Source organism: Littorina saxatilis, linkage group LG1 (genome assembly GCF_037325665.1).
Source record: "Littorina saxatilis isolate snail1 linkage group LG1, US_GU_Lsax_2.0, whole genome shotgun sequence".
NCBI classification, from domain to species: domain Eukaryota; kingdom Metazoa; phylum Mollusca; class Gastropoda; order Littorinimorpha; family Littorinidae; genus Littorina; species Littorina saxatilis.
The window spans coordinates 1136945-1164720 of record NC_090245.1 but is presented as its reverse complement, the minus strand read 5'-3'; the positions used below and the strand labels follow the sequence as shown (position 1 = coordinate 1164720).

The 27776-nt window shown below is 40.7% G+C and overlaps 1 protein-coding gene across 1 annotated transcript in view; it reads right to left on the bottom strand.

The window, feature by feature from the left end:
• Window positions 1-13207: 13207 nt before the first annotated feature.
• The window catches only part of LOC138959184 (sorting nexin-21-like), an 18102-nt gene continuing 3533 nt past the window's right edge, over window positions 13208-27776 (bottom strand). Inside the window, exons 2-3 of the mRNA XM_070330572.1 lie at window positions 23472-23605; window positions 13208-16533 (exon numbers count right to left, since the gene is read on the bottom strand). Coding sequence (XP_070186673.1) covers window positions 15862-16533; window positions 23472-23605 — 806 coding nt within the window. The 3' untranslated portion in view covers window positions 13208-15861. The remainder of the gene's footprint in view (window positions 16534-23471; window positions 23606-27776) is intronic.

The following is a 27776-nucleotide window of genomic DNA, read 5'->3' as shown; positions in this document are numbered from 1 at the left end:
GTGCAACAAGTTAAAGAGCATAAATTATTAGGGGTTACCGTTGATCAAGAATTGAAATGGCAAACTCACTTGAGTAAAATTTGCAAATTAGTATCTAAAAATTTGTACTTATTGTCTAAATTAAGACATTATGCCGATGTGGAAGCACTCAAGTTGTTTTATTACGCTCACATAATGCCCCATATCAACTTTGCTTCAACACTTTGGGATAACTGCAGTGATGTTCATCTCAAACGACTCAATTCTCTTCATCGCCGTGCTGCAAAACTAATTCTGCATGAGTCAAATAAGCCAACAGATGATAAATTAAAGCTCCTTAATTTCCTTCCCTTGAAAGATCAGTTGACGCTAAACAAGGCTGTCTTTATGTACAAAGTAATTAACAATAATGTTCCTGGATATTTAAAATCACATTTCAGACATGCCACAAAAAGATATGGGTCCCAGAACCTGATTCCCCCCATCCCTCGTCTAGACTTGTATAAGTCAAGTTTAGCCTTCTCAGGAGCATCTCTATGGAATTCCATACCCCTACCCCTCCGAAATGCCTCTTCTGTGAAAACGTTTAGGCGCCAGTTTCATTCCCGCTTAATGGGTAAATAGAACACTTTTCATGTCTGATTTTTTAGTGCTTTTTACATTTAGTCAAGTTATGTTTGTATTTTGATTTGTTCTTTATGTGTAAGTATTGATAATGATATACATGCGAATGATTGGGACAATTCCTCCCCACATTTGTTTTTTTCCTTTTGTTATTAGTTGTTTTGGATGTTTATATGCAATGCATTATTGCAACAATGCTGCAATTTCCACACTACATGTTTTTTCCCATTTTTGAATGTGTATACAAAACCATAACCCTTTTCTTATTACTATTTACATTATATACGTCTGTAAGTAACAATAACCTTGTCAATTTTACTATCTATATTATGTGCGTCTGTATTAAGTGTTTGTATAAGGGACAGGTTGTAAGATTAGGCTTTGCCTAAAACCTCTATCCTTTGGTAATAAAGTTCAGTTTCAGTTTCAGTTTCAGTTTCTCTCTCTCTCTCTCTCTCTCTCGATCCATCCAATAAAAACTAAAAGTATGGTAATTGCAACCAGACAAAAACACCAGATTTCTCCACTCAAACTAAATCTTACTATTGGTACGCAATCAATTGAACAAATTCAACAGCATCGCGTTTTAGGGGTAATTATTGATTGTGAATTCAAGTGGCAGGCACAATTACAGCATATTTGCAAGAAAGTAGCCAAGAACGTTTTCCTCCTATCCAAGTTAAAGCAATTTACGGACAGAAGGACTCTGGAAATGTTCCACCATGCTCATGTAATGCCTCACATTAATTATGTTTCGACGCTCTGGGATGGCAGCAGTGATGTCCACTTGAAAAAGTTAGACTCTCTCTATCGTCGCTCGGCCAAACTCATCGTAAAGGATAATGCATCAACAGATATGAAATTAAAAATGCTTAACTTTCTTCCACTGGAAAAGCATCTCAAGTTAAACAAAGCCATTTTCATGCATAAATTGTATTACGGTAAAGTGCCGATTTACATTACATCATTATTTAATAAAGCTACCCACAGATATGGGTCGGTCAACTTGATCCCACCGATTCCACGAATTGACCTGTATAAGACCAGTCTTGCTTTTTCGGGTACTTCAGTTTGGAATTCGCTTCCATCATCCTTTAAGCACTTAAAGTCATTAAAAAGTTTTAAAAAATGTGTTAAAAACCACTTAATGTCTGAGTAGTTTAACGCCTTTTGATTTGCTACACTTAGTATTACGTCAAAGATATGCTGTGCATTGTATGTTCTGAACATATTTTTGTTGTACTATTGCTACATGTTCGATTGCTACCAGCTTGTATTTATAATTACCTGCATAGTATGCATTTGATTTTATGAATAACCACATATGTATGCTCTTCATGCCTCATCTTCATCATCATCATTATCATCATCGTCATCATCATCGTCATCTTTATTATCACGTGCTGAAGTTTTCCGACCTCCTTTTGTTGGTTAACTTTTTAACTTTTTAATTTTTTTTCATTATATAATTGTGTGTCCATGCGTCCCAAGGACAGATTGTAAGTAAAGGCGTAGCCTTAAATCTTAATCCGTGTTAAATAAAGTTTAATTCAATTCAATTCTCTCTCTCTAAAGAGGACGTTGAACGTCTCACCCTTCCTGACAGTTGAACCCAGACCAGAGCCACAGCAATGACAGTGAGGCCACACTGACTGGCCCGCGTCAACAACAACACTGACTGGCAATGACAGTGAGGCCACACTGACTGGCCCGCGTCAACAACAACACTGACTGCCTATTATACGTTAGTTGTATTTTTGACCAAGATATGACATTGTACACAGATCGAGACAGTCAGTGTTCCTCCGAGACCGCGCTAGCGGTCGAGGTCAACAATGACTGTCGAGATCTGTGTAAAATTTCATATTTTGAAAATGGTGAAAAATCTGAGTCAAGCGGATAGGAAACCGGTGATAAATTATGTCAACTATGTAATACGACTGTAATACGGTTTGATGTCAAGTACATATAACACAAATTAATTAAGTAAACATTTACTGCAAGAACATCTGATACCTGGCAAATGCTTGTCACTTGTGTCTGTAATACGACAATGGCCAGTAGAAGAAAAATCAGGTGTTGTTTACAGATGAGTCCCGCTTTTGCTTGGAACCTGCTGATGGTCGCATCCGAGTGTGGAGGCGTCGCGGAGAGCGCTTCGCAGAAGGCGCGGTTCAGGAACGACAGCGTTTTGGCGGAGGCTCTGTGATGGTCTGGGGAGGGATCAGCACACGTCTAAGGACACCTCTGTACCATGTAGTGGGCAACTTGACCGGTTTTGCGTGCGCGTGCGTGTGTGTGGTGCCGTGTGTGCGTGTGTGTGTTCGATGGTGTGTGTGTGTGTGTGTTCGACGGTGTGTGAGTGTGTGTGTGTGTGTTCGACGGTGTGTGTGTGTGTGTGTGTGTTCGACGGTGTGTGTGTGTGTGTATGTGTTCGACGGTGTGTGTGTGTGTGTGTGTGTGTGTTCGACGGTGTGTGTGTGTGTGTTCGACGGTGTGTGTGTGTGTGTGTTCGACGGTGTGTGTGTGTGTGTGTGTGTGTGTGTGTGTGCGTGCGTGTGTGTGTGTGTGTGTGTGTGTGTGTGTGTGTGTGTGTGTGTGTGTGTGTGTGTGTGCACCCCATCCCCCCTTACCACACACTATTATGAGCTGAGTATTTGTGCCTCGATATTTTATTGATGTTCTTACGTTTTATGTTGTTTATTATGATTCACCACACCCGAGTTTCTCGTAATTGAGATAATACAGTGTTCTATGTCTATGTCTATGTCTATGTCTATGTCTAACACACATGAACACACGCGCGTAGGCTAAACAAATCCAATCTTGACTTTCAACTTTATATAAACATACATCCTGTTCACAATTAACGAGTTCCCGCAGTGGGGCACTGCGGTTATGAAATTAAAGGCCCCTCCTGTTTTTGGAACCGCAGGAGCTTTCTAGTTTGCTGTTAGGTAGATTTTTGGTTCCTCTTTCCTGTCATGCTCTCTTTTTCTTCATGAATTCTTTTCTTTTTTCTGCCTTCTTGCTCATTCACCTGTATTTTTTCCAAAAATCTCTTCTCTTGCCGCTTGTCTCGCGATTCATGTATAGTTTAATCTGTTAGTGTTCTGATGTAAGTCCAGCAGTAGATAGGTTAAGCCTATTTTAACATACTGGAAACTGGTAATCTTCCAGTAGGTATTAATTTAGTTTTACTAAAGCCTGCTGGGACAAAAGTAATGGGTTAGTGCTTTTGTAAACAGGAATCGCTTGACAAGTGGCCCCCTTCATCCCCCCCTTCCTCGTCCTGATATGGCTCTGCGTAGTCGGCTGGACGTTAAGCAACAAATAAACAAACAAACAAACAAACAAACAATTAACGAGGACAAACAAAATTTACAAATACCAAAGTACAACAATTTTGTAAAAATTCGGACACACATTTACCCAATTAATATGAAAGTTACTGAACTTATCTTCTTTTCACTACACCTTATATCTTGATTCCCCAAACACTGATTGATTTCTGCCTTTTCAAATTTGCCAGTAACCCAAACGTTCGCTCTAACCAACCTTAACTGTTCAAAAAAAGAAACGCATAGTTGCTACTTGCCAAATTTGTTTTATTTTTCGAAAAAATTAACAGAAAATCCAATATTTAGATTATTTGTTTGAAATTTGGTATGGACACAGTTGAATGCACACACAGTTCATTTGCATCTTCAAATCAATCAGTCAATCAATACGATTGGGTGCCGAGGCTGTCAAGTCAGTAGGGGGTGTGACTGCCTTGAGCAGCAACAACTGCCCGGCACCTTCTGGGCATGGACTGGATCAGATGCCGGATATCTTGCTGTGGGATGGTGTCCCACTCCTCCTGAAGTGCCTGCAATAGATCGCGGTGATTTGCCGGCGCTTCTTCTCGCCTGCGCACACGTCTGTCCAATTCATCCCAGAGGTGTTCTATCGGGTTCATGTCTGGCGACATGGATGGCCAGGGAAGCACCTGGACATGGTGGTCGGTGAGGAACTGGGTGGTGAGTCGTGCTGTGTGCGGGCGAGCGTTGTCCTGCTGGAATATGGCATCCTGGTCAGCCAGAAGAGGAAGGGCGTGTGGGCGCAGAATTTCCTCCACGTATCGCTGGGCAGTTATGCGCCCTTGGACGTGCACCAGGGTGCTCCTTCCAGCAGTATTGATCGCCCCCCACACCATGACGCCTCCACCACCATGAACGGGTGCCTCATCCACACAGTTGGGCGCGTAACGTTCGTTTACTCTCCGGTAGACCCTCCTCCGACCATCATGTCGCTGGAGCAGGAAGTAGGACTCGTCGCTGAACCACACGTGTCTCCAGTGATTCCGGACGGTCCAGCGAAGGTGCTGGTTGCCCCACTGCACTCGGTTCTGGCGATGGCGGCGGGTGAGGACAGCTCCTCTGTGAGGTCTGCGAGCTCTCAAACCAGCTTCATGCAGGCGGTTCCGCACGGTCTGGTCCGATAATCGGTGTGGCCCGGGGAGAGCCTGGACAGAAGATGAGGCCGACAGGAAACGATTCCGGAGGTGGCGGAGCCGTATGAAGCGGTCGTGAGCAGCAGTTGTCGCCCTTGGTCTTCCCGCTCGTGGCAAGTCAGCAACGGAGCCAGTGGCTTGAAACCTGACCCACAGTCTACTGATGGTGCTCTGGGACACGTGGAAGTGCCTGGCGATTGCACTTTGACTTTGGCCTGCTTGTAAACGACCCAATGCAATTTGGCGGTCTTCTCTGCTCAATCGGGCCATCTTTCGTCGCTGAATTGTCGTCTGATTTCTTTGTGGCGAACAATCCGCTTTTATGGGTTTTGGAAGACATGGTGAGAGCTCAATATTCCCCGAGTTTCACGAGATTACACTGAAGCATGACGAGTGGTCATGCCAAATGAGCAATTTTGACATTGTAGCCACTGATAACGCATGCGTCACGTGCAGAGCTCACTTGTGGCAATGGACGAAAGGTCGACGACCAGATAAACATTTTTTGCAGTTTGGTGGATATCCTTGTAGCCATATAACTAAATTAACCAAATATTACAAGCTATGCGTTTCTTTTTTTGAACAGTATAGTTTGTCCAAAACAGTTTTACCGATACACAATCATTAAAAAAAAGAAGAAAAACCGGCACGGTTGGCCTAGTGGTAAGGCGTCCGCCTCGTGATCGGGAGGTCGTGGGTTCGAACCCCGGCCGGGTCATACCTAAGACTTTAAAATTGGCAATCTAGTGGCTGCTCCGCCTGGCGTCTGGCATTATGGGGTTAGTCCGATCCGGTGTCAGAATAATGTGACTGGGTGAGACATGAAGCCTGTGCTGCGACTTCTGTCTTGTGTGTGGCGCACGTTATATGTCAAAGCAGCACCGCCCTGATATGGCCCCTCGTGGTCGGCTGGGCGTTAAGCAAACAAACAAACAAAGAAGAGGTTTAACATAACCGACTTCGCTACCACATAAACAAAAAATGTTTTATTCTCCCCAACATTCTGGTCAACAAAATCATTATTATAGACAGTCATTCAATTTCAAGACAATCATCACAGCTTTGAACCGACATTACATTATCCAACCTTCCATCACAATACCTTACATTATCCAACCTACAATACCTTACATTATCCAACCTTCCATCACAATACCTTACATTATCCAACCTTCCATCACAATACCTTACATTATCCAACCTTCCATCACAATACCTTACATTATCCAACCTTCCATCACAATACCTTACATTATCCAACCTTCCATCACACCACCTTACATTATCCAACCTTCCATCACACCACCTTACATTATCCAACCTTCCATCACACCACCTTACATTATCCAACCTTCCATCACACCACCTTACATTATCCAACCTTCCATCACACCACCTTACTTGACCTCGCCTTACCAAACGTGTGAGTGTATGGTTTTGTGTAAGGGTGGTCTCTCTCGCGTATGTAGGATATTATGCACTGATACGAGCTTGAGAAAAGCCAATGATCAGATACTTTGTGCATGCGAGGATGTGCACTGATACGAGCTTAAGAAAACCCAATGATCAGATACTTTGTGCATGCGAGGATGTGCACTGATACGAGCTTAAGAAAACCCAATGATCAGATACTTTGTGCATGCGAGGATGTGCACTGATACGAGCTTGAGAAAAGCCAATGATCAGATACTTTGTGCATGCGAGGATGTGCACTGATACGAGCTTAAGAAAACCCAATGATCAGATACTTTGTGCATGCGAGGATGTGCACTGATACGAGCTTAAGAAAACCCAATGATCAGATACTTTGTGCATGCGAGGATGTGCACTGATACGAGCTTGAGAAAAGCCAATGATCAGATACTTTGTGCATGCGAGGATGTGCACTGATACGAGCTTAAGAAAACCCAATGATCAGATACTTTGTGCATGCGAGGATGTGCACTGATACGAGCTTAAGAAAACCCAATGATCAGATACTTTGTGCATGCGAGGATGTGCACTGATACGAGCTTAAGAAAACCCAATGATCAGATACTTTGTGCATGCGAGGATGTGCATGCGTGTCTGAACCTGTATGAGCATTCACACACACACACACACACATTGACAGAATGAATCACACACACATACACACAGTGTTACACACGCACATACAGTCACACACACACACGCACGATAGCACACACACGCACGATAACACACACACACAGAGTCAGACATAAGCACACGAAAGGCAAGTCAGTTGCTGTATTTTAATCCTTGTAAAACAAAAGCATTGCCTGCCACCATTATTTAATCCATTTCCTGCCACCATTTGTGTTGTGAAAGATGAACGCCGAGGACGCCAGTTCCCGACTGATGAATTGGTCTTACATTTGCTAATCCCATTTGTGTGACAGAATCGTGAAGACAACAAAACTAAGCACTGACATACATGTCGCATAGAATTGTCAGATGATTAAATAAACTCTCTCTCTCTCTCTCTCTCTCTCTCTCTCTCTCTCTCTCTCTCTCTCTCTCTCTCTCTTTGAGTTCTCCTTATGTAATTCCTTAAATGCACATTGTGTTGCATTCCATACAATGTATTTCTGTATTTTATATTTTTAATGTGCGTCTGTCTTTATATGTTGTATAAAGGACAGATTGGAAGAATAGGCTTTGCCTAAAACCTTTATCCTTTTGTAATAAAGTTTTGAGTCTGAGTCTGAGTCTGTCTGTCTGTCTGTCTGTCTGCCTGTCTCTCTCTCTCTCTCTCTCTCTCTCTCTCTCTCCCCCCTACCTGTGTATCATCAGTATGTGTCACAATGTTCTCAAACCATCAGCTGTTTTTGAACATGTATAACGGCTCCCCTGTATAACGATGTCTCAAGTTCAAATATCAAGAGTGCACAGACACACATGTGCATAAGTACACACAGATGAGCGAGCGCACACACACACACACACACACACAAAGACACATGTACATATAATGCACTGCTGAATGATGTATCCAGTTAACAGCACATCACACAACAGGCACCTGCAGACATCAAACTGAAGAAGGAAATAAATAAATAAGATGGAAGACTTGTAGCATTGCACACGTTAAAGATACTGTCACTCCCTGCCCATGTCAACCCCCACAGATCTGTCCAGGCTAATAAAGCCGCCACGATCATTCTTCTTCAACACTTGAACACATTCTAAACCCAACAGCCAACACTCTGCTTTCTTGGCAAAGTATGAATATTTTGCTGACAAACGTGTGCACATTGAGATAGGTGTCCATAAAAGGCATACTATTGATGTGACATACTATTGATGTGACATACTTTATTTTATTTATTTTTTATTTGGTGTTTAACATCGTTTTCAACCACGAAGGTTATATCGCGACGGGGAAAGGGGGGGGAGATGGGATAGAACCACTTGTCAATTGTTTCTTGTTCACAAAAGCACTAATCAAAAAATTGCTCCAGGGGCTTGCAAGTAGTACAATATATTACCTTACTGGGAGAATGCAAGTTTCCAGTACAAAGGACTTAACATTTCTTACATACTGCTTGACTAAAATCTTTACAAACATTGACTATATTCTATACAAGAAACACTTAACAAGGGTAAAAGGAGAAACAGAATCCGTTAGTCGCCTCTTACGACATGCTGGGGAGCATCGGGTAAATTCTTCCCCCTAACCCGCGGGGGGGTATGTGACATACTATTGATGTGACATACTATTGATGTGACATACAGTACTATTGATGTGACCATTGGTGGGGGTTTCTGACTTGGCGACATAGTCACACTATCAAGTACTCAAAGAAGGGAAGTAACACAGGGTAAATAATCCAACTAAACGCTTCAAAGAGTGCTCTCTCTTACTCTGATAATTTGATTAACCTTTAAAAACACTTTTTGTTGCAAAGTGACGGCAGTGCGCCTACACGGTAGTATTATTTGTAATGCAGAATCTTATGGTATTACCGTATACCTTTGGCAGTGAAGAATTTGCCACAACACAGAGCAGCTCGACTGTAGAGTTTCGCTATGTGTCCCAGTAGAAGGATGCTCTTACAGCATCGCAAAGTCAACAAGGGGAGGGGGGGGGGGGGGGAGTATCTGGCAGTAATCCTAGACAGCCAGCAGTATACCTCTCGACTTTCAGTTTGTAACATTTTCCTTTCTTTCTGCATGCAGGTACATCTGAACAGGTGAGTCAAAATGACAGAATAAATGTCAAAATAATCTCACCAGCATTGTCACATCTTGCACTTTCTTTTGTGAGGTACTGTTTTATATCAACAACAACAATAATAACTACATCGAAACATTGCAAGTATCTGATTGATTTTCTCACCTTTACTTATGGCTACAAAACAATGATTGCATCTCACATAAATGCCCAAGACATCAAAATCATAGAACAAGTTTGTCCAACAATTGTCAAGAACTCTGTGTCACAAAATGTGTATGATTATCCCGGACATTAACATTACAACGTTTAAAGATATTTCATGGTACAGGAAATGCTTAGATAAGATGAAGATCAGGTTCTTTGGCTCAGCTGCAAAATTCAATTCCGAGTCAGCGACAACAAACATTGACCGACCAAGAAAGAGAAGAAGAGCCCCACAACAAACAAGTTGTGATATGTTCGGAATTGTGTTCAACAAAAATTGTCATCTAATCAGCACCAAAACTAACATTTCATTTGTTATGATACAGATTTTATCCTACATACGTGAGAGAGACACCCGTGAGATAATAATCGTTCAAATCACACGTGTGTATATCATGTAAATGAGGTCATGTCAAGCAAGTCTGGCAGAGACCTGTTTTTCCACTGCTTATGATGCCAAAGTCACCGAGACAAACGTCATTATAGAAACAAAAATTGCGCTCGCTAATTACCCTCGATGAATCTTTAGAACTAACACGTCACGCCACACTTTCGGAGTGACATTTCTTTGCTTTGACGTAATAGATTGCACGAGGCTTTTGAAGAGATCGAGGTTCCAAAACAAGCATCTTCAATTAAGCTGCCTCGACTGCAAGACATTTTCAGTAAATACATGTAAATACAGTATGTAGGATAAACAGAATACTACATGGCTTGCTGTGTCGTACCAGATTTACACTCGTTGCTTTTTCAAATAATGAACAGCTCGCTTTCGCTCGCAGTTCAATATTTTAAAAAAACAACTCGTGTAAATCTGTTACAACACAGCAAGCCATGTAGTATTCTCTATGTATTATTCCACCTGCAAATTAAATAGTTTAATTATTCACGTAAAAAAATTATGTGAAACAAAACAAAAACAAGAACATGATCTGCAAAGGTCATGAATATTCTGGGGGGAAATTAATTTCAACTTTCAGGAATGTTTTTCCCATCACAAATTCATTCTATTATAATAAACAACAACAAAACTTCCTGGTTCAAACATTTAACGTTCAATGTAGAATAGCTGGCGTTCAATGCAGAATAGGCCTAATTCAATCTACTTTTAAGAATAGGCCTAATTCAATTTACTTTTAAGAATAGGCCTAATTCAATCTACTTTTAAGAATAGGCCTAATTCAATCTACTTTTAAGAATAGGCCTAATTTAATCTACTTTTCCCCAAAGAATCCACAGTCTACACCATTACAATGGAATCCCCCCCCCCCCCCCCCCCCCCCCCCCCTCGAAGACCTAATGCTTTTTTCAGATTTACTAACTTCTGTAAATTTACCAACATGTCAAGTCTCACTCCTTATTATACGTCCTTTCCTCACAATTAACTGTGGAGGTCTCAACAGGGGGGGTCCACTGTAGCACAGTGTAGCACAGTGTAGCACAGTGTAGCACAGTGTAGCACAGTGTACCACAGATCCAAGGAAAGCATGATAGAGATCTAGAGAGAGATCTTTTCAAAGAGGGTACAGTGTATACATATCACAATGTCAATAATAATGAAATATCACATGTTCTGGAGTATTTCCCACACGGTATATATGTATGTACATGTACCTACATCAATAAATAGATCAAGTAAATGTAGTCAAACAATTTTTTCCGCAAGCAAACATCCTCCCTCCCATCATAGGTCCTCCCTCCCATATAGACAGCCTGTTTCTTTCTTCAGCCCTTCGCGGTTAGTAAGTTGGGTTCATCATTTACACTTTCTTCAGCCCTTCGCGGTTAGTAAGTTGGGTTCATCATTTACACTTTCTTCAGCCCTTCGCGGTTAGTAAGTTGGGTTCATCATTTACACTTTCTTCAGCCCTTCGCGGTTAGTAAGTTGGGTTCATCATTTACACTTTCTTCAGCCCTTCGCGGTTAGTAAGTTGGGTTCATCATTTACACTTTCTCATACAGTTTCAAATGTGTATATATATATATATACCGAGCAACAAAAGAAACGCGAAAAAATCTGCAATGTTTGATTGACAAAATCTCGAACAATTATAGAGTTAGAATTATCAAACCACAAAAGTTTAATGAAGGTATGTTTGACCTAACTGTTGTGTGATTATTTTGATGTCGTGACTGTTTCAACACACGGGACAAGCAGGTTCAGTCAGTCTTTATCGCGCTTTCTGGCCACTGATCGGACACTGGTGGCTTCCAATGATGTTCTTGGAAGTGCCAGTGGCTGTATTAAATCGATCTCGAAGACGTTGTGGCAGGAATTTGCGATCTTGTATTATTGGGGTAATGCAAAAAATCCACCGCGTTGCATAACTGCAGTGCTTCCAATGTCAACAGAACATTACTGAAGGTGATAGACTGTTGACATATGCATGTTTAAAGCACATGCCAGCGCTTCTGGATCATCCCCAGCTTTAAATCGACCTGGCATTTTGGTGGTGTCAATCTTGGCATTCTGGCTGTTTCAAAAGTGAGACTGGCAGCAAGCGTGCCATGGTCTCTTTTGGTTGCTAATGCATTAGTGAACACATCTCACACATCAGATTTCTCCTGCTCTACTTGCACGTGCTGCGAGCGCGCATTATGTGTTTAACGATAAACCTGCTTGTCCCGTGAATTAAAACAGTCACGACATCAAAATAATCACACAAAAGCAAGGTCAAACATGCCTTCATCAAACTTTTGTGGTTTAATAATTCTAACTCTATATAATTGTTGGAGATTTTGTCAATCAAACAATGACGAAATTTTTTGCGTTTCTTTTATTGCTCGGTATATATACAGATATATATATATATGAATACTTTTGGCCAAAATATTAGACAAGTAAATAATATGAAGCATAAGCTACTCAGTTTTAAAAACAAGGTCTCTTCTGGTTTCCATCAATGCATACTCTCTCTCTCTCCCCCATCCCATCATTCTCTCTCCCATCTCCCCCCACCCCCCTCTCCCTCTCTAAATAAATAAAGTTCAATTCAATTCAATTCTCTCTCTCTCTCTCTCTCTCTCTCTCTCCTCTCTCTCTCTCTCTCTCTCTCTCTCTCTCTCTCTCTCTCTCTCTCTCTCTCTCTCTCTCTCTCTCTCTCTCTCTCTCTCTCTCTCTCCTCTCTCTCTCTCTCTCCACTCTTTACGACAAGGGCTAGATGTAAAAAAATAATCAAACCACTGATTATTCAATAACTTTTGTTAAATAAAGATCTGTCATTGTCTCTCTCACTCTCTCTCTCTGTCTCTGTCATTGTCTCTCTCACTCTCCAAACAAATGTATTTTGAAGGGAAAGGAAAGTCTGAGATCTTAAATCACCAAATTAATCAGATAAAGCTCTGTCCTTTTCCATTACGAAAAGTATAACTTTACACACCAAGTGAAATGTGTTAGCATACTGTTAGGATTGTAGACCTGTGTATCAGTTTGTGCCATACTCATCTCAAACCATCAGCTGTTCTATAGTACATGTATAACCATGTCTCAAGTTCAGGCTCTCTCACACAAATATCAAGTGTACACAGACACACATGTACATAAGCACACACACACACACACACACACACACACACACACACACACACACACACACACAAACATATGTGCATATAAGCACACATACACATACACACGCACACACTGCCTATACACAGATTTAAAAAAACATGAAGCAGAAACATGAACATAAACAATTTTCACACAAAGGGAAGCAACACATCTGTGCAGCCACGTGATTATTTCAACAAAACGTTTGAGTGAAACATTGCTGAAGAGTTGTTGCCCTTAATAGCTGAAGCTTGCAGTTGTCATTGTTGAATCAGGTTTTCTTTGATAAATGAATTGTCTTCTTTGCAATCCCAGCGGCGAGTATCAAATAACAATCTCGTCACCTCAGTCTCAGCACCACAGTGCAGTGTAATATCCTTAAGACACTGATCTAAACACAAGGAAGTTCTTCTCTGTCGTGGAATTATATCTTCTCATACAGTATGTCACGTAATAATGTGCTTACAATATTTAATGATAAAAAATATTTAAAAAACTGTGAAAGAAGGGCACTAATTGGACATAAACTACTGCCCCGAATAAGATGCTATAGTAAAAAGATTCAGTGCCATTAATCAAAATCATACACAAAAATGAATCCTATCACATGTACAGTACTGGCAAATAAAGATACTCATACAGGCCAAATTCAATATACTACAAACTTGCCTTCATCAATAGGCAAAACAGCTGTTACTTCACAGTTTACACTGCCAATAATCTAACAAAAGGAATTTCAGATGAAAACCCTTTTCCATCAAATTAACTCTTTTTTTAAAAAAGAGGTAATTTGGTGGTAAAATCTGAAAATACTTCTTTGCCATCCTGTAGGTTTGCCATTTTTGGCCTTAATGCTTTAGAGCTTAGAAAGCAGGAGTTGCATGATGGTTATAGCGCAGGCTAGGCTCATGACAACAGACCAGGTCCGACCCCCAGACAGTTTGAATTACACAACTTTCTGAGCACTCTCCACTGCTACATCTTCCCATGTCATTTCCAACATTGCTACATCTTCCCATGTCAATTCCAACGTGTATAAACATTGCTACAGCATCACTGCAGAAAAGAATAGCTTTCATCGTTGAAATATCAAAACGTTGAAATATCAAAACGTTGAAATATCAAAACGTTGAAATATCAAAACGTTGAAATATCAAAACGTTGAAATATCAAAACGTTGAAATATCAAAACGTTGAAATATCAAAACGTTTAAATATCAAAACGTTGAAATATCAAAACGTTGAAATATCAAAACGTTGAAATATCAAAACGGCCAGACCATCAACTGATCAAGACTACTCTGTGCTTATAGCGCTCCTGAAACTTACCATGAATTAATTAAATCAGAATATTTCATGGTTGGACAATTAAGAATGTTACATTTGTCCAGAATCTACAAATAAGTGTTTACCGGTCCAGCTCTTTGGCAGTGTTCTGTAGGTTCTATCAGCTTCATCGCTCATATTGTTATAACTGCCCCACCATGTTGGTACTATCAGCTTCATCGTTCATGTTATAATTGCCCCACCATAATATATATATGCTAACATTTCCTTGGGAATGTTGGAACAGCCAAACACTGTGTTCATAATGCTGTACACCATACAGACACACCACAAGCAAAATCCTTCACTACAGTGTCAAGCAATTTTACACAAACCTGTCATCACCATCTCATCAGTCAATCCCATCAGTCATTTAGCACCAAGTTAAAAAAACAAAAAGTCAAGTAAACAATAAAAATGGACACTCGCCATTCCATTCAACTTACAGCCTCATCATTTGCATAATCTGCTGGAGTGGACTGAGAGGTCAGAGGTCAGTCATGCTGGCCAGTGCCAGGGGGACGTTGCTCTCAGCTCTATACACAGCTCTGTACCAAGTCATCACAGGTATCCACATCCTGTCTTTAACATTTTGAAGTTTTTCATCCACACCCTCTGTGTGGCGCTGTTGTTGATGGAGAGGCGGGAATGTCAGTGTGTTGTTGATGGAGGCGGGAATGTCAGTGTCGACGGTGTAAGCCCCCTGTTAAGACCTCCCAACATGTGACAAATTGAGATCCTATAAAGGAGGAAGTCTTAAAATGGGGGTAAATTGACAGTGGTAAATTGACAGTGGTAAATTGACAGGGGTAAATTGACAGTGGTAAATTGACAGGGGTAAATTGACAGGGGTAAATTGACAGTGGTAAATTGACAGTGGTAAATTGACAGGGGTAAATTGACAGGGGTAAATTGACAGGGGTAAATTGACAGGGGTAAATTGACAGGGGTAAATTGACAGGGGTAAATTGACAGGGGTAAATTGACAGGGGTAAATTGACAGGGGTAAATTGACAGTGGTAAATTGACAGGGGTAAATTGACAGGGGTAAATTGACAGGGGTAAATTGACAGTGGTAAATTGACAGGGGTAAATTGACAGGGGTAAATTGACAGTGGTAAATTGACAGTGGTAAATTGACACAGGTTATGAAGAGCAAGTGTGAGAAAACAGGGTCTTAATGGGGAGGAAGTCTTATAACGGCAGCTAGTCCAGTCAGTGGGTAGCCCAGTCAGTGGGTAGCCCAGTCAGTGGGTAGCCCAGTCAGTGGGTAGCCCAGTCAATGTGTAGTCCAGTCAGAGGGTAGCCCAGTCAGTGGGTAGCCCAGTCAGAGGGTAGCCCAGTCAGTGGGTAGCCCAGTCAGAGGGTAGCCCAGTCAATGTGTAGTCCAGTCAGTGGGTAGCCCAGTCAGTGGCTAGCCCAGTCAGTGGGTAGCCCAGTCAGTGGGTAGCCCAGTCAGTGGGTAGCCCAGCCAGTGGGTAGCCCAGTCAGTGGGTAGCCCAGTCAGTGGGACTCTGCTCTCAGCGCTCGGCACAGCTCTCCTTCCAACTCATGAAAGGTATCCGCGTCCTTGCCGGCGTCTTTCAGCCCCTGAATCTTGTCCTCCACATCGCCCTTGTCACGGCCCAGCGACCAGCGAATCCTGGCAAGCATCTGTAACAACGGCATGGTCAGTGTGGAATCCGGCAAGCTCTCCATGGCCAACGTAGCGTAGGTGTCAGCAACGTCGGGCCGGTGAGTCTTGGCGTGGCTCACCACCAGAGCGCACAGAGTCGGTCCCAGGCGTTTGTGAGAATTTCCGTACAGCTTTTCAAGCACAGGTAGGTAGCTCTCTAGCAAGACGATGGTGTTAAAGTACTTCCCCTCAACAAATACCTGCATGGCTTGCCAGTAGTCTTCTCCTGTGAAGAATGTTGTCAACTCGGATGAGTATCGAACGTCAAAAATAGAGTAGAGGTGTGTGAGGTACTGTTCAAAGGCCCGACTGCGTTTTGCGATGGTCTCGCTGGTGAAGTTGCCCATGAATACTTTCTGTGGGAAAACAACTCCGGACAGAAGGTTGGAAAATCTCTTCTTCAGAGCTTTGTGAAGGTGTTCGAAGTCAGAATATCGCCGGATAATGCGAGTGGTCACATCTTTTAAGCCTGTGTTTGAACTCACTGTAATGGTGTAGTCCTGAAACATACAATATGAAAAGAAATTACACAGATACACATACAGACAGATTCAGATACACGGAGACAGACAGACAGACAGACAGACAGACAGACAGACAGACAGACACACACACACACTCTCAAGCCTGTGTTTGAACTCACTGGTAATGGTGTAGTCCTGAAACATACAATTTGGAAAAGACTTTTTTTCCTTCTTTTTTTTCAGAATACAAGAGTACGATATTTATTCAAAAAAGGGTGGTTAGTGTACAAATAACGTAAAAACAGAAAAAGAAAATTAAAAAGTCATAAAAAATTACATGAAAATTAAACAAATTAATAAAAACAAACACACAAACACACTTTTTTGTTTCAGGCAAAATACACACTTTCAAAACACTACAAAATTGTCAATGCTTATTTGAGAATGGTCACACAACTCGGTCATAGTAGACAGAAAAGGCCTAAAAAAAAAATAGGTGTGGTTACGGTAACCCGACCTACCCTATTTTTGGGGGCCGATCCTATAACTTTTTATTACATTTCACACACAAAAACAAAAAAAAACGAGTGCAAAAAACGCAATGAAAGCGAAAGCGCCCGAGTCGCACACTTATTTCCCTGTCAAGTAGGTTTAATTTGTACACATTAGAAAAAAAAGTTTAAAAAAAAAGTGATTGCCTACCTTCCTACCCTATTTGTTTTGCCTATGTTACCGTAACCACACCTATTTTTTTTGGGGCCTAAACACTCTTAATGCTTGTCTCGGTCATAGTAGACAGATAAACACTGTTAATGCTTGTCTCGGTCATAGTAGACAGATAAACACTGTTAATGCTTGTCTCGGTCATAGTAGACAGATAAACACTGTTAATGATTGTCTCGGTCATAGTAGACAGATAAACACTGTTAATGCTTGTCTCGGTCATAGTAGACAGATAAACACTGTTAATGATTGTCTCGGTCATAGTAGACAGATAAACACTGTTAATGCTTGTCTCGGTCATAGTAGACAGATAAACACTGTTAATGCTTGTCTCGGTCATAGTAGACAGATAAACACTGTTAATGATTGTCTCGGTCATAGTAGACAGATAAACTCTGTTAATGCTTGTCTCGGTCATAGTAGACAGATAAACACTGTTAATGCTTGTCTCGGTCATAGTAGACAGATAAACACTGTTAATGATTGTCTCGGTCATAGTAGACAGATAAACACTGTTAATGCTTGTCTCGGTCATAGTAGACAGATAAACACTGTTAATGCTTGTCTCGGTCATAGTAGACAGATAAACACTGTTAATGCTTGTCTCGGTCATAGTAGACAGATAAACACTGTTAATGCTTGTCTCGGTCATAGTAGACAGATAAACACTGTTAATGCTTGTCTCGGTCATAGTAGACAGAAAAACACTGTTAATGCTTGTCTCGGTCATAGTAGACAGATAAACACTGTTAATGCTTGTCTCGGTCATAGTAGACAGATAAACACTGTTAATGCTTGTCTCGGTCATAGTAGACAGATAAACATTGTTAATGCTTGTCTCGGTCATAGTAGACAGATAAACACTGTTAATGCTTGTCTCGGTCATAGTAGACAGAAAAACACTGTTAATGCTTGTCTCGGTCATAGTAGACAGATAAACACTGTTAATGATTGTCTCGGTCATAGTAGACAGATAAACACTGTTAATGCTTGTCTCGGTCATAGTAGACAGATAAACACTGTTAATGATTGTCTCGGTCATAGTAGACAGATAAACACTGTTAATGATTGTCTCGGTCATAGTAGACAGATAAACACTGTTAATGATTGTCTCGGTCATAGTAGACAGATAAACACTGTTAATGCTTGTCTCGGTCATAGTAGACAGAAAAACACTGTTAATGCTTGTCTCGGTCATAGTAGACAGAAAAACACTGTTAATGCTTGTCTCGGTCATAGTCGACAGAAAAACACTGTTAATGCTTGTCTCGGTCATAGTAGACAGAAAAACACTGTTAATGCTTGTCTCGGTCATAGTAGACAGAAAAACACTGTTAATGCTTGTCTCGGTCATAGTAGACAGAAAAACACTGTTAATGCTTGTCTCGGTCATAGTAGACAGAAAAACACTGTTAATGCTTGTCTCGGTCATAGTAGACAGATAAACACTGTTAATGCTTGTCTCGGTCATAGTAGACAGATAAACACTGTTAATGCTTGTCTCGGTCATAGTAGACAGATAAACACTGTTAATGCTTGTCTCAGTCATAGTAGACAGAAAAAAAAGAAAAAAAGAAAACAAGCAAAACCAAGCTGACGAACACATTTTTGTTTTGTTTCAGGCAAAGAATTCACGCGATCGAAACACAAGAAAACTGTCAATTCTAATTTGAGAATGCCTACACAGTCTTGCAAAACAGAACAAAACTGTCAATGCTTATTTTAGAATGTCTACACAGTCTTGCAAAATAGAACAAAACTGTCAATGTTTATTTTAGAATGTCTACACAGTCTTGCAAAATAGAACAAAACTGTCAATGTTTATTTTAGAATGTCTACACAGTCTTGCAAAACAGAACAAAACTGTCAATGTTTATTTTAGAATGTCTACACAGTCTTGCAAAATAGAACAAAACTGTCAATGTTTATTTTAGAATGTCTACACAGTCTTGCAAAATAGAACAAAACTGTCAATGTTTATTTTAGAATGTCTACACAATCCTGCAAAATAGTATATGTATTCCGTTTAGAGCACACAGTCTTCTCTTCGGAGATATATTATACTGAAGAACTATTACACCACATTCAAAGACTGCGGCAAACACAACCACTTGGTGAATGTAACAGATATTTGATTAACGATGATTGTTTTTTGGGTTTCACATTAGTTTCGTTCAGGCCAGGCAAAGACATCGCACTGCAAATTGTGTTGGATATGAGCAATTGCAGCAAGATTTTGTCTACCAGCAGTTCCCCCGAAATCGGCGTATGCTGCCAGAATGGCGGGGTAAAACCGGTCATACACGTCAAAATCCACTTGTGCTAAAATCATGAGTGAACGTGGGAGTCTAAGCCCATGAACAAAGAAGAAAAAGAAGTCTACCAGCAGTTTTTGGATAATTTAGTATGCAAATGTGGAGCATTTTCAGAAAATTCAGAATATTTACACACTGATACACTGTCCAGAATATTAAAAACACAACACTACTGATTCTATTTTTGAAAACAAAAATATTTGATGTTGCGCAATTGAATTTTGATAATATAATTTTAACTGATCGCTTACGTATTCCGACACAAAAGATTTTGTTTTGTTTTTTCTCCTCAAAATCTGCACATTTCACTATGGACATAACAGTTTTTATGTACAGCACCTCCTTAAGATTAATCTGTTATAAATAGACATGTGTGTATGCTGTTGAAATATGTATTTAGAATGCATATCATTATAATTATACACACACAAAAAACACAGTATGACATCCACTATATGACTAAGTGCCAAAAGGTGCTCACAGAACAGAAGACGACTTTGTTTTACAATAAAAATGTTTCTAAAAACGTGTGTCTGCTGAAAATTGGTGTGTGTGTGGATGAATGTGCGAAGAGATAGTGGACATAATTTCGTGTGTCTGACTTGAACGGTTTTGAAGTTATCTTTGTTTAAAGTCAAAAATAACGCCAAAACCGGCCATCTGAAAAAGGACATCGTGATACCTCGTGTTTTGAATATGCCACAGAAAAATAACAAGAAGCACAAATGAATTGCATTTAGTTTGATTGAATGCCTGAAACATCGCTTTACAGACGAGACCAAACGTCAAATCTAAATCTCGAGAGAATTTTTTTTTTTCGATAACCGAATTTTAAGGTGTCGCACGCAAGATGATTCGTCATCACGGCATACATTTTTCAATCGCAGATATTTACTAAATTTCTTTTTCAAAAACTCTGGAATTGATGTCGACACGTCAAGCGATAACGGTGTATCAAACTGCTGTCTTTCAAGTAATCCAGCAAAGACTGCAGAACTTTTGAACAGCATTTTTGAAAACGATTTGAAAATTTCGTCATATCTTGCGTGCGACAAAATGTTCGGTAATTAACGGTTATTTTCTTTTAAAAACAAAATTTACATGTACAAAGATCTACTTCATTTACGGAACCACGTGACACATTCTGTGTTCAAAATTTGTGAAGAAATCACGAACCACGATTGCGCTATCAAGTGTTGAAATTATGTCGTCAACATCTTTTCAGATCTTGCGTGCGACACCTTCTTGCGTTCAACATAAAATGTCACTACCTTATCGAGTTTAATGGGTAAAACTAACTATTTGTTGTCTTAGTTTAATCTTCTTAATTAAAAGCGTAATAAAACCGAACTTCTAAGATGAATTTTAATTGAGATTAGCGAAAGAGCGGGCACGCAAGTCGACCTTAAAGTAAAAGAATGATAACACGAGCGTTTGTCGTGTTGTCTTGCGTGCAACACATTGTCCAAAAAGGAAAATGTATATTTTTCTCAGACGTTTTTTAAGTTGAAACCTTGAAACTTCACACACATTTGGGGTTTAATCGCCCCCATGCATGGTAAAAGTCTTGTTGACCCTTGTCAGATTTCAAGGTCACGGCTGGGTCACATGTGGTTCAGAAAACGGATGAAACATATTTTTTCAGAGATTTTTGAAGCTAGAACCTTCAAACTTCAAACAACGCTTTTGCTTAATGATTGTTCAACATGGAGAATTCAAGGTTGATCCTTGAGAAATGTGAAGGTCATAGCAGGGTCTCGTGTGGGTAAAAAAAAAAACATAACCTTTTTCTCAGAGTTTTTCAAAGCAAGAACCTTGAAAGTTCACATTTTTGGGCTTAATAGCCTCCATACACGGTTAAAGTCTTGTTGACCTTTGTCGAATCTCAAGGTCACATGGGCAAATCAAAAACACGAAAATGCATCATTATCTCAGTTTTTTTTAAAGGGAGAGCCTTCAAACATCACACAACTCTCAACTCCGACTTAAAGAAGTTAAGGTAGATCCTTGTCACATGTCAAGGTCACAGAAAGGTCTCGTACGGGTAAAACAAACAAAACAAACAGATAATATTCATTTTTTCAGCTTTGTTGTTAGCTAGAATAGAGGCACATGCCACCATTCCATTCAACATGACTCATAGAAATGTATGATGTATGACGTAATTGCATTGTGTGTAATGACGCGGCTGCCTCTGTAGTTATTCCAGCCTTTGAAGAAATGGCGTTTTTCCTTGCTTGGACACATTTTTCCTTTTCTTGGATGTTTCAGGAGTTTGGGTGAGTTTGGTGTATATGGTTGAACACAATTTAAAATTTGCATAAAAGTGTATTAAAATAAACAGTGGTAGCCAGTCTCATCTGTTGTGTCGACAATTTAATCTCTTTTGTGTGACCTCAACTTGACCCCTCTGAATGCTCTCAATCATGGAAATTGACCACACTTTGATTATAACCAAACAACATCAAAACTTTGGAATGTGTGAAGTTTCAAAGGTGTTGCTTAAAAGGCGTTCGTGAAAATGACAATTGTATGTGTCTGACTTCAATGCGACCCCGCTGCGACCTTGACGTTTGATTTTATCAACCAGACTTTCATCATGTGTGAATGACTTCAAACACTATAAAACTAGTTGAAGAAATTGACAATTTTTCAAAGTTTAAGCCAGATGGCACTGCTGTGACCTTGAAATTTGACAAACATTAACCAGGCGGTCACCTTTTTTAGAAAATATCCTTAAAGGATCTTTAACCTTACTGTGACCTTGGAATTTGATGAGGTTTAATTTAACTTGCGTAGTGTGCCAAGTTTCAAGGCCCTAGCTTCAAAAACATATGAGAAAACCTCATTGAAAAATGTATATGTTTGACCTCAACGCGACCCTGCTGTGACCTTGACTTTTTCAACCAGACTTTAATCGTGTGTGAACATTATACACTAGAACTGTGTGTATTTTCAAAGCTCGTGCTATAAACGCGCTGAATAAATTGAAAATATTCCACATTTGGACCAGATGTGACCCCGCTGTGACCTTGAACTTTGACAAAGATTAACAAGCAGGTCACTTTTAATGAGGTTTTATAAAAATGCTGAAAGTATGTGAAGTATGTAAAGTCTAACTGATCTAGTATTAAAACATGTAAGACGTGACAACGACAATTTTCCAGTTTGCAAAGGAAATTTAACCTCGCTGTGACCTTGAAATTCAATGTTGTTTAGTGTGATGTGCACCATACCTGGAGGTCATTATACTTTGGTTGTGTGCCAAGTTTCAAAGCCCTAGCTTTAAAAACGTGCGAGATAACCTTAATGCTATGACTCAGTGCCGTTTTGAATGATATAACGAACAAAATTATCGTTATTTGTAAAATCATTTGGGTAAATTTATCTTTTCTTTTCGTAATTGGGTTCCAGCATCTGTTGTCTTAACAAAAATCACAATATCAGTCGTGTTTGTCAACTTTTATTTTTTAGCCCCTTTGTCCGCTTTTCGTGCGCACCTTTTGGCACTTAGTCATATATACATCTTGGTGGAAAAAAGACTTACACAGACACAAACACACAGAGATAGAGACAGACACACGCACACACACACATTCAGATACACTGAGACACCAACACACAGACAGACACACACAAGCCTGTGTTTGAACTCAGTGTAATCATGTAGTCCTGAAACATACAATTTGGAGAGAAAATGTATACAAACACAAACACACAGAGAAAGACAGACACAAACACACAGACAGACACATACACACAGAAAGACACATACACACAGAAAGACACATACACACAGAAAGACACATACACACAGAAAGACACAAACACACAGAACTTACACATACACACAGAAAGACACAAACACACAGACAGACACATACACACAGACAGACACATACACACAGAAAGACACACACACATACACTCACTAACCACATGACTTGAGTGTCCAGGCAAGACAGATGAAGACCGGACATCTTTGATAACCTGTGCTGACGTCACTTCAAAGGCCACTCTGCATGTGCCACTCACGCTGCCTTTGTACATGATAGGATATGAGGAGATTTCTGCAATAACAAAAACACGACATAGCATAACATTATACAATATCAAGATGAACAAGAAAAGAAATGTGCACTCACCAATACAAGGACAGCACTCACCAATACAAGGACAGCACTCACCAATACAAGGACAACACACACAAAACATGTTGAAATGTTCACCTATGGGGGCTTCTTCAGGACTTAAGTTAAAGTCACACACGCGATTCAATCGTTGAGATTCAATCGCGCGATTCAATCTTGAGCCGATCGCACATCACATCGTAGGCCATTGACCTGTCACACGATGAACGATAGACGCATATGATTGACTAACGATTGACGAACGATAACCCCATGCGAGCGGGGCGGAAGTGACGTGTCACAGTGAACACGGCAAACGCGCTTTGCGAGAGCAGACGCTAATGTTCGAACATCGCTCTACCTTTCTGAAAAATACCTTTCAGCATTACGCCTTTGCGAGAAATAAAGTTCCCAGACAGTTGCAATTAATGTTTCCCGACCGCTGTACACGCCTAAAACGTCTAGTCTATAATCTGAGTAAGAAACTGTTCTTCCAAAAATGTTTTGAATTGACGAAGAGACGCTGTCCGCCATTTTTTTACGTCACGGCCTGAAGGCCGCAACGACGCGTTCTGATTGGCTCTGCCCCTGCGATTGACTGACGACTGGGTCGCAGGAATAGAACAGGTTCTATAAAGCTCAAAGCTACAAGAGAATCGCATGAGACTGAGTCGCAGACTTGTAGCTATTTTCCACGACTCAGTCACCCGTGTGACAGGGTAAATCTCACGATTGAATCGCGTGTGTGACTGCCCCATTATAAACAAACATATATATATACAACTAGATGATTACCCGCTTCTACCCGCTTCGCCGGGGAGAAGTAGAGCCAAATACCCGGCTTCGCCGGGAAGTAGAGGAAATTACCCGCCTTCGCCGGGATGAAAGCGTTGTGGACAGTGACCTTCTAAAAATAGTAACGGGAATATCCGGCTTTGCCGGGATGAAAGCGTTGTGGACAGTGACCTTCTAAAAATAGTAACGGGAATATGGATTGACGCCACACGAAGGAAGGGAGATAAACGCAAAACACTGGAGAAGATAAGGAAGAGTTACTGGGAATGGATCTGGGAAGATGAACAGAAAAACCAAAATCGGTTCAGCGCTGCGCGCTGAGAGCACGTGTTGAAAATTCTCATCGACCAGGTTGTGTCCGGGGTGTACCTGAATATGCCCACCAAATTTGAAGCAGATCCATCGAGAACTTTGGCCGTGCATCGCGAACACACACACACACACAGACAGACACAAGTCGTATATATATATATATATAGATATAAATATATATATATACAGGGTGGGCCATAAAAAGTGTCCACATTTAATTTGTTGATATTTTTCCTGTAAAGTGATATTTTCTTTTCTGTTTCAGATAGAATTTGAGACAAGCATCTTAGAATTCTTTTAAAGCCTGAATGGATCGCATTCCAGTACAGGAAAGGACCAATTCTGTGGTTCTCGCCCAGCGCGCTTTTCGGAGAGAGTTCCCTGGCACACACTGTCCATGTGCGAGAACTGTGAAGCGCCTCGTGGATAAATTCAGGAACACTGGTAGTCTCGCAGTGGTGGCTGGATGTGTTCATGGGGCTGATTAGGTGCCCAAAATCTCATGTTTTGTTTGTTGACATGTCCACTCAAATGAAAATGGGCTTCATCGCTGAAGAAAATGAGGTCGAGAACTCCTGGGTTGTTTTCAATTCTTTCAAAAATGCGTTGACTGAATTCTAACCTTTCTCTTTTGTTTGCATCTGTTTGTTGTTGGAGAATTTGTATTTTGTACGGAAACAATCCTAAGTCTTTGTGTATGATCCTTCGTACAGATGTCCTCGAGATACCGACTTCCTGTGACAGCCGCCTTGTTGATTTTCGTGGGGATTCCTGCAAACGGTCCCTTACTGCTTCAATGTTAGCTGGACTTCTAGCAGAAAATGGTCGACCACTATGTCCTTTATTGTTATCTGCGAGACTACCAGTGTTCCTGAATTTATCCACGAGGCGCTTCACAGTTCTCGCACATGGACAGTGTGTGCCAGGGAACTCTCTCCGAAAAGCGCGCTGGGCGAGAACCACAGAATTGGTAGCAAAGTAAAGTTCAACGATTTTGGTCCTTTCCTGTACTGGAATGCGATCCATTCAGGCTTTAAAAGAATTCTAAGATGCTTGTCTCAAATTCTATCTGAAACAGAAAAGAAAATCACTTTACAGGAAAAATATTAACAAATTAAATGTGGACACTTTTTATGGCCCACCCTGTACATTTGGCCTGGTTGCCTGCTTGGTGCATGGTCAAATACAAACTGGATTCTCAAATTTCAACTTCACAGGGTAGAACATAAATGCGCAGTTTTTTGCTTTACATAATAACATACAACATAGTTGTAGAGTGTAAAAAACCCAGAAAAATTCAAATTCTGTTCCGCAAATCCAACTCTTCTATAATATCTGGTCTGAACAACAAAACACATTAAAAGAAAGGCAGTGGCTCCCAGTCATCAGTCAGTCAAGGAGAGTCCTTAAATCACATTCATTGATGATTCACCAAATAAAAGGGAGCCATGCTTTGAAACACGGTTCCGTGCTGATAACCACATGAGTCCCGGTTTGATAAGCACGGGCAATCAAAGCTGGCGTGTGAAAGCAACTTTCTGTGTTTTTGAGTTCATTAAATGTTGGGATGAATATGTCAGGTTTGAGGATGCACAGTTCTGTAGGTTCATCTCGGTATTCCACCCCCTCGGCTTTCTGTTGTAAATATTAAGCTGAGTGATCGAATGTGGAAGCTACGTTTGGTCAAAGGTCACAGAAGATTTGCGTCGTGCAGCGAAGGAAAGAATCGCGATCTTGTTTCCGACTCAGTACCTCTTTGTTTTTCATTAGACCTGTCATTCTGCTTGCTCGGCTTTGTTAGATGTTTGCATATCTTGTTGCTATTAGGACAAGGATTAATTGTTCAGTTTTCATGGTAAATACAGCTTCCAGTTGTAGAAAGTAACATGGTGCTGTGTGTCCTTGCACACGTGGGTCTGTCAGTCTGTCCATCACTTCACTGAATTGAAAATGTCATCCGTGCACTCTGCTATCGAACGTCTCCCTTTACTTTCAACAAACTGAAATGCCAGTCAGGGTCGAACTTGATGTGGCCGACGATCAAGAAATTTTCAAAATGGATTTGTGCTGTTCATTCACACACAAAACTGCATGCCTAAGTACTGATGCACCATGCCGAAGACTGAAGTTGCTACCCTCCTCTGTACCCCTGCCTCATTCGCAAGGTAGAAGACTTGCTTCTCTGAAACAAAGGCAACCACAGAGTTGATCAATATATTATTTACTAACTACTATTTGTACAGCTCAAGTCTGGTTTTGGGTACCTATCTACTTGCCATTTCAAATCTGGTATGGTGATAGTATTGAAAATGTAGTGTGTGTGTGTGTGTGTGTGTGTGTGTGTGTGTGTGTGTGTGTGTGTGTGTGTGTGTGTGTGTGTGTGTGTGTGTGTGTGTGTGTGTGTGTGTGTGTGTGTGCTTCTTTGTTGGAGAAAACAGCACATAAACACAAATATAACTGTATTTTTCCCCTTTTCTTTAAGTACTGACAAATTGTAAAATATTAATGTCTTTACCTACTGAGCAAAGTCCCAAGGGTAAACCGTGCTGATTTCCTTGGAACTGGAACCAGCTGGTCATTGCTCTTGCTCCATTCTGTCGAACACCTGCTTTGTGGCCGGGCAGGCACTTCTATCTTTAGTTGTTGCACTGTCCGGTGAATTGCTGGACTTCTTTGCTGTTCCACACGAGCAAACTGAGAAAAAGAGAGTAACATTGGTAAAAAAAAAAGGAGTTTAAAAACATACTACACATACACACATACCACCACCATCATCATCATCATAAAAATCATCATCATCATTATCATCTCTATCTCTATCTCTCTCTCTCTCTCTCTCTCTCTCTCTCTCTCTCTCTCTCTCTCTCTCACACACACACACACGCACACACACACAAACACACACATACAGAAACCCTCACACACACAAGCCGCGCGTACACACACACACACACATCGCACAAAACACACACACACACTGCAGTCTATATGGTAACTTACCTGA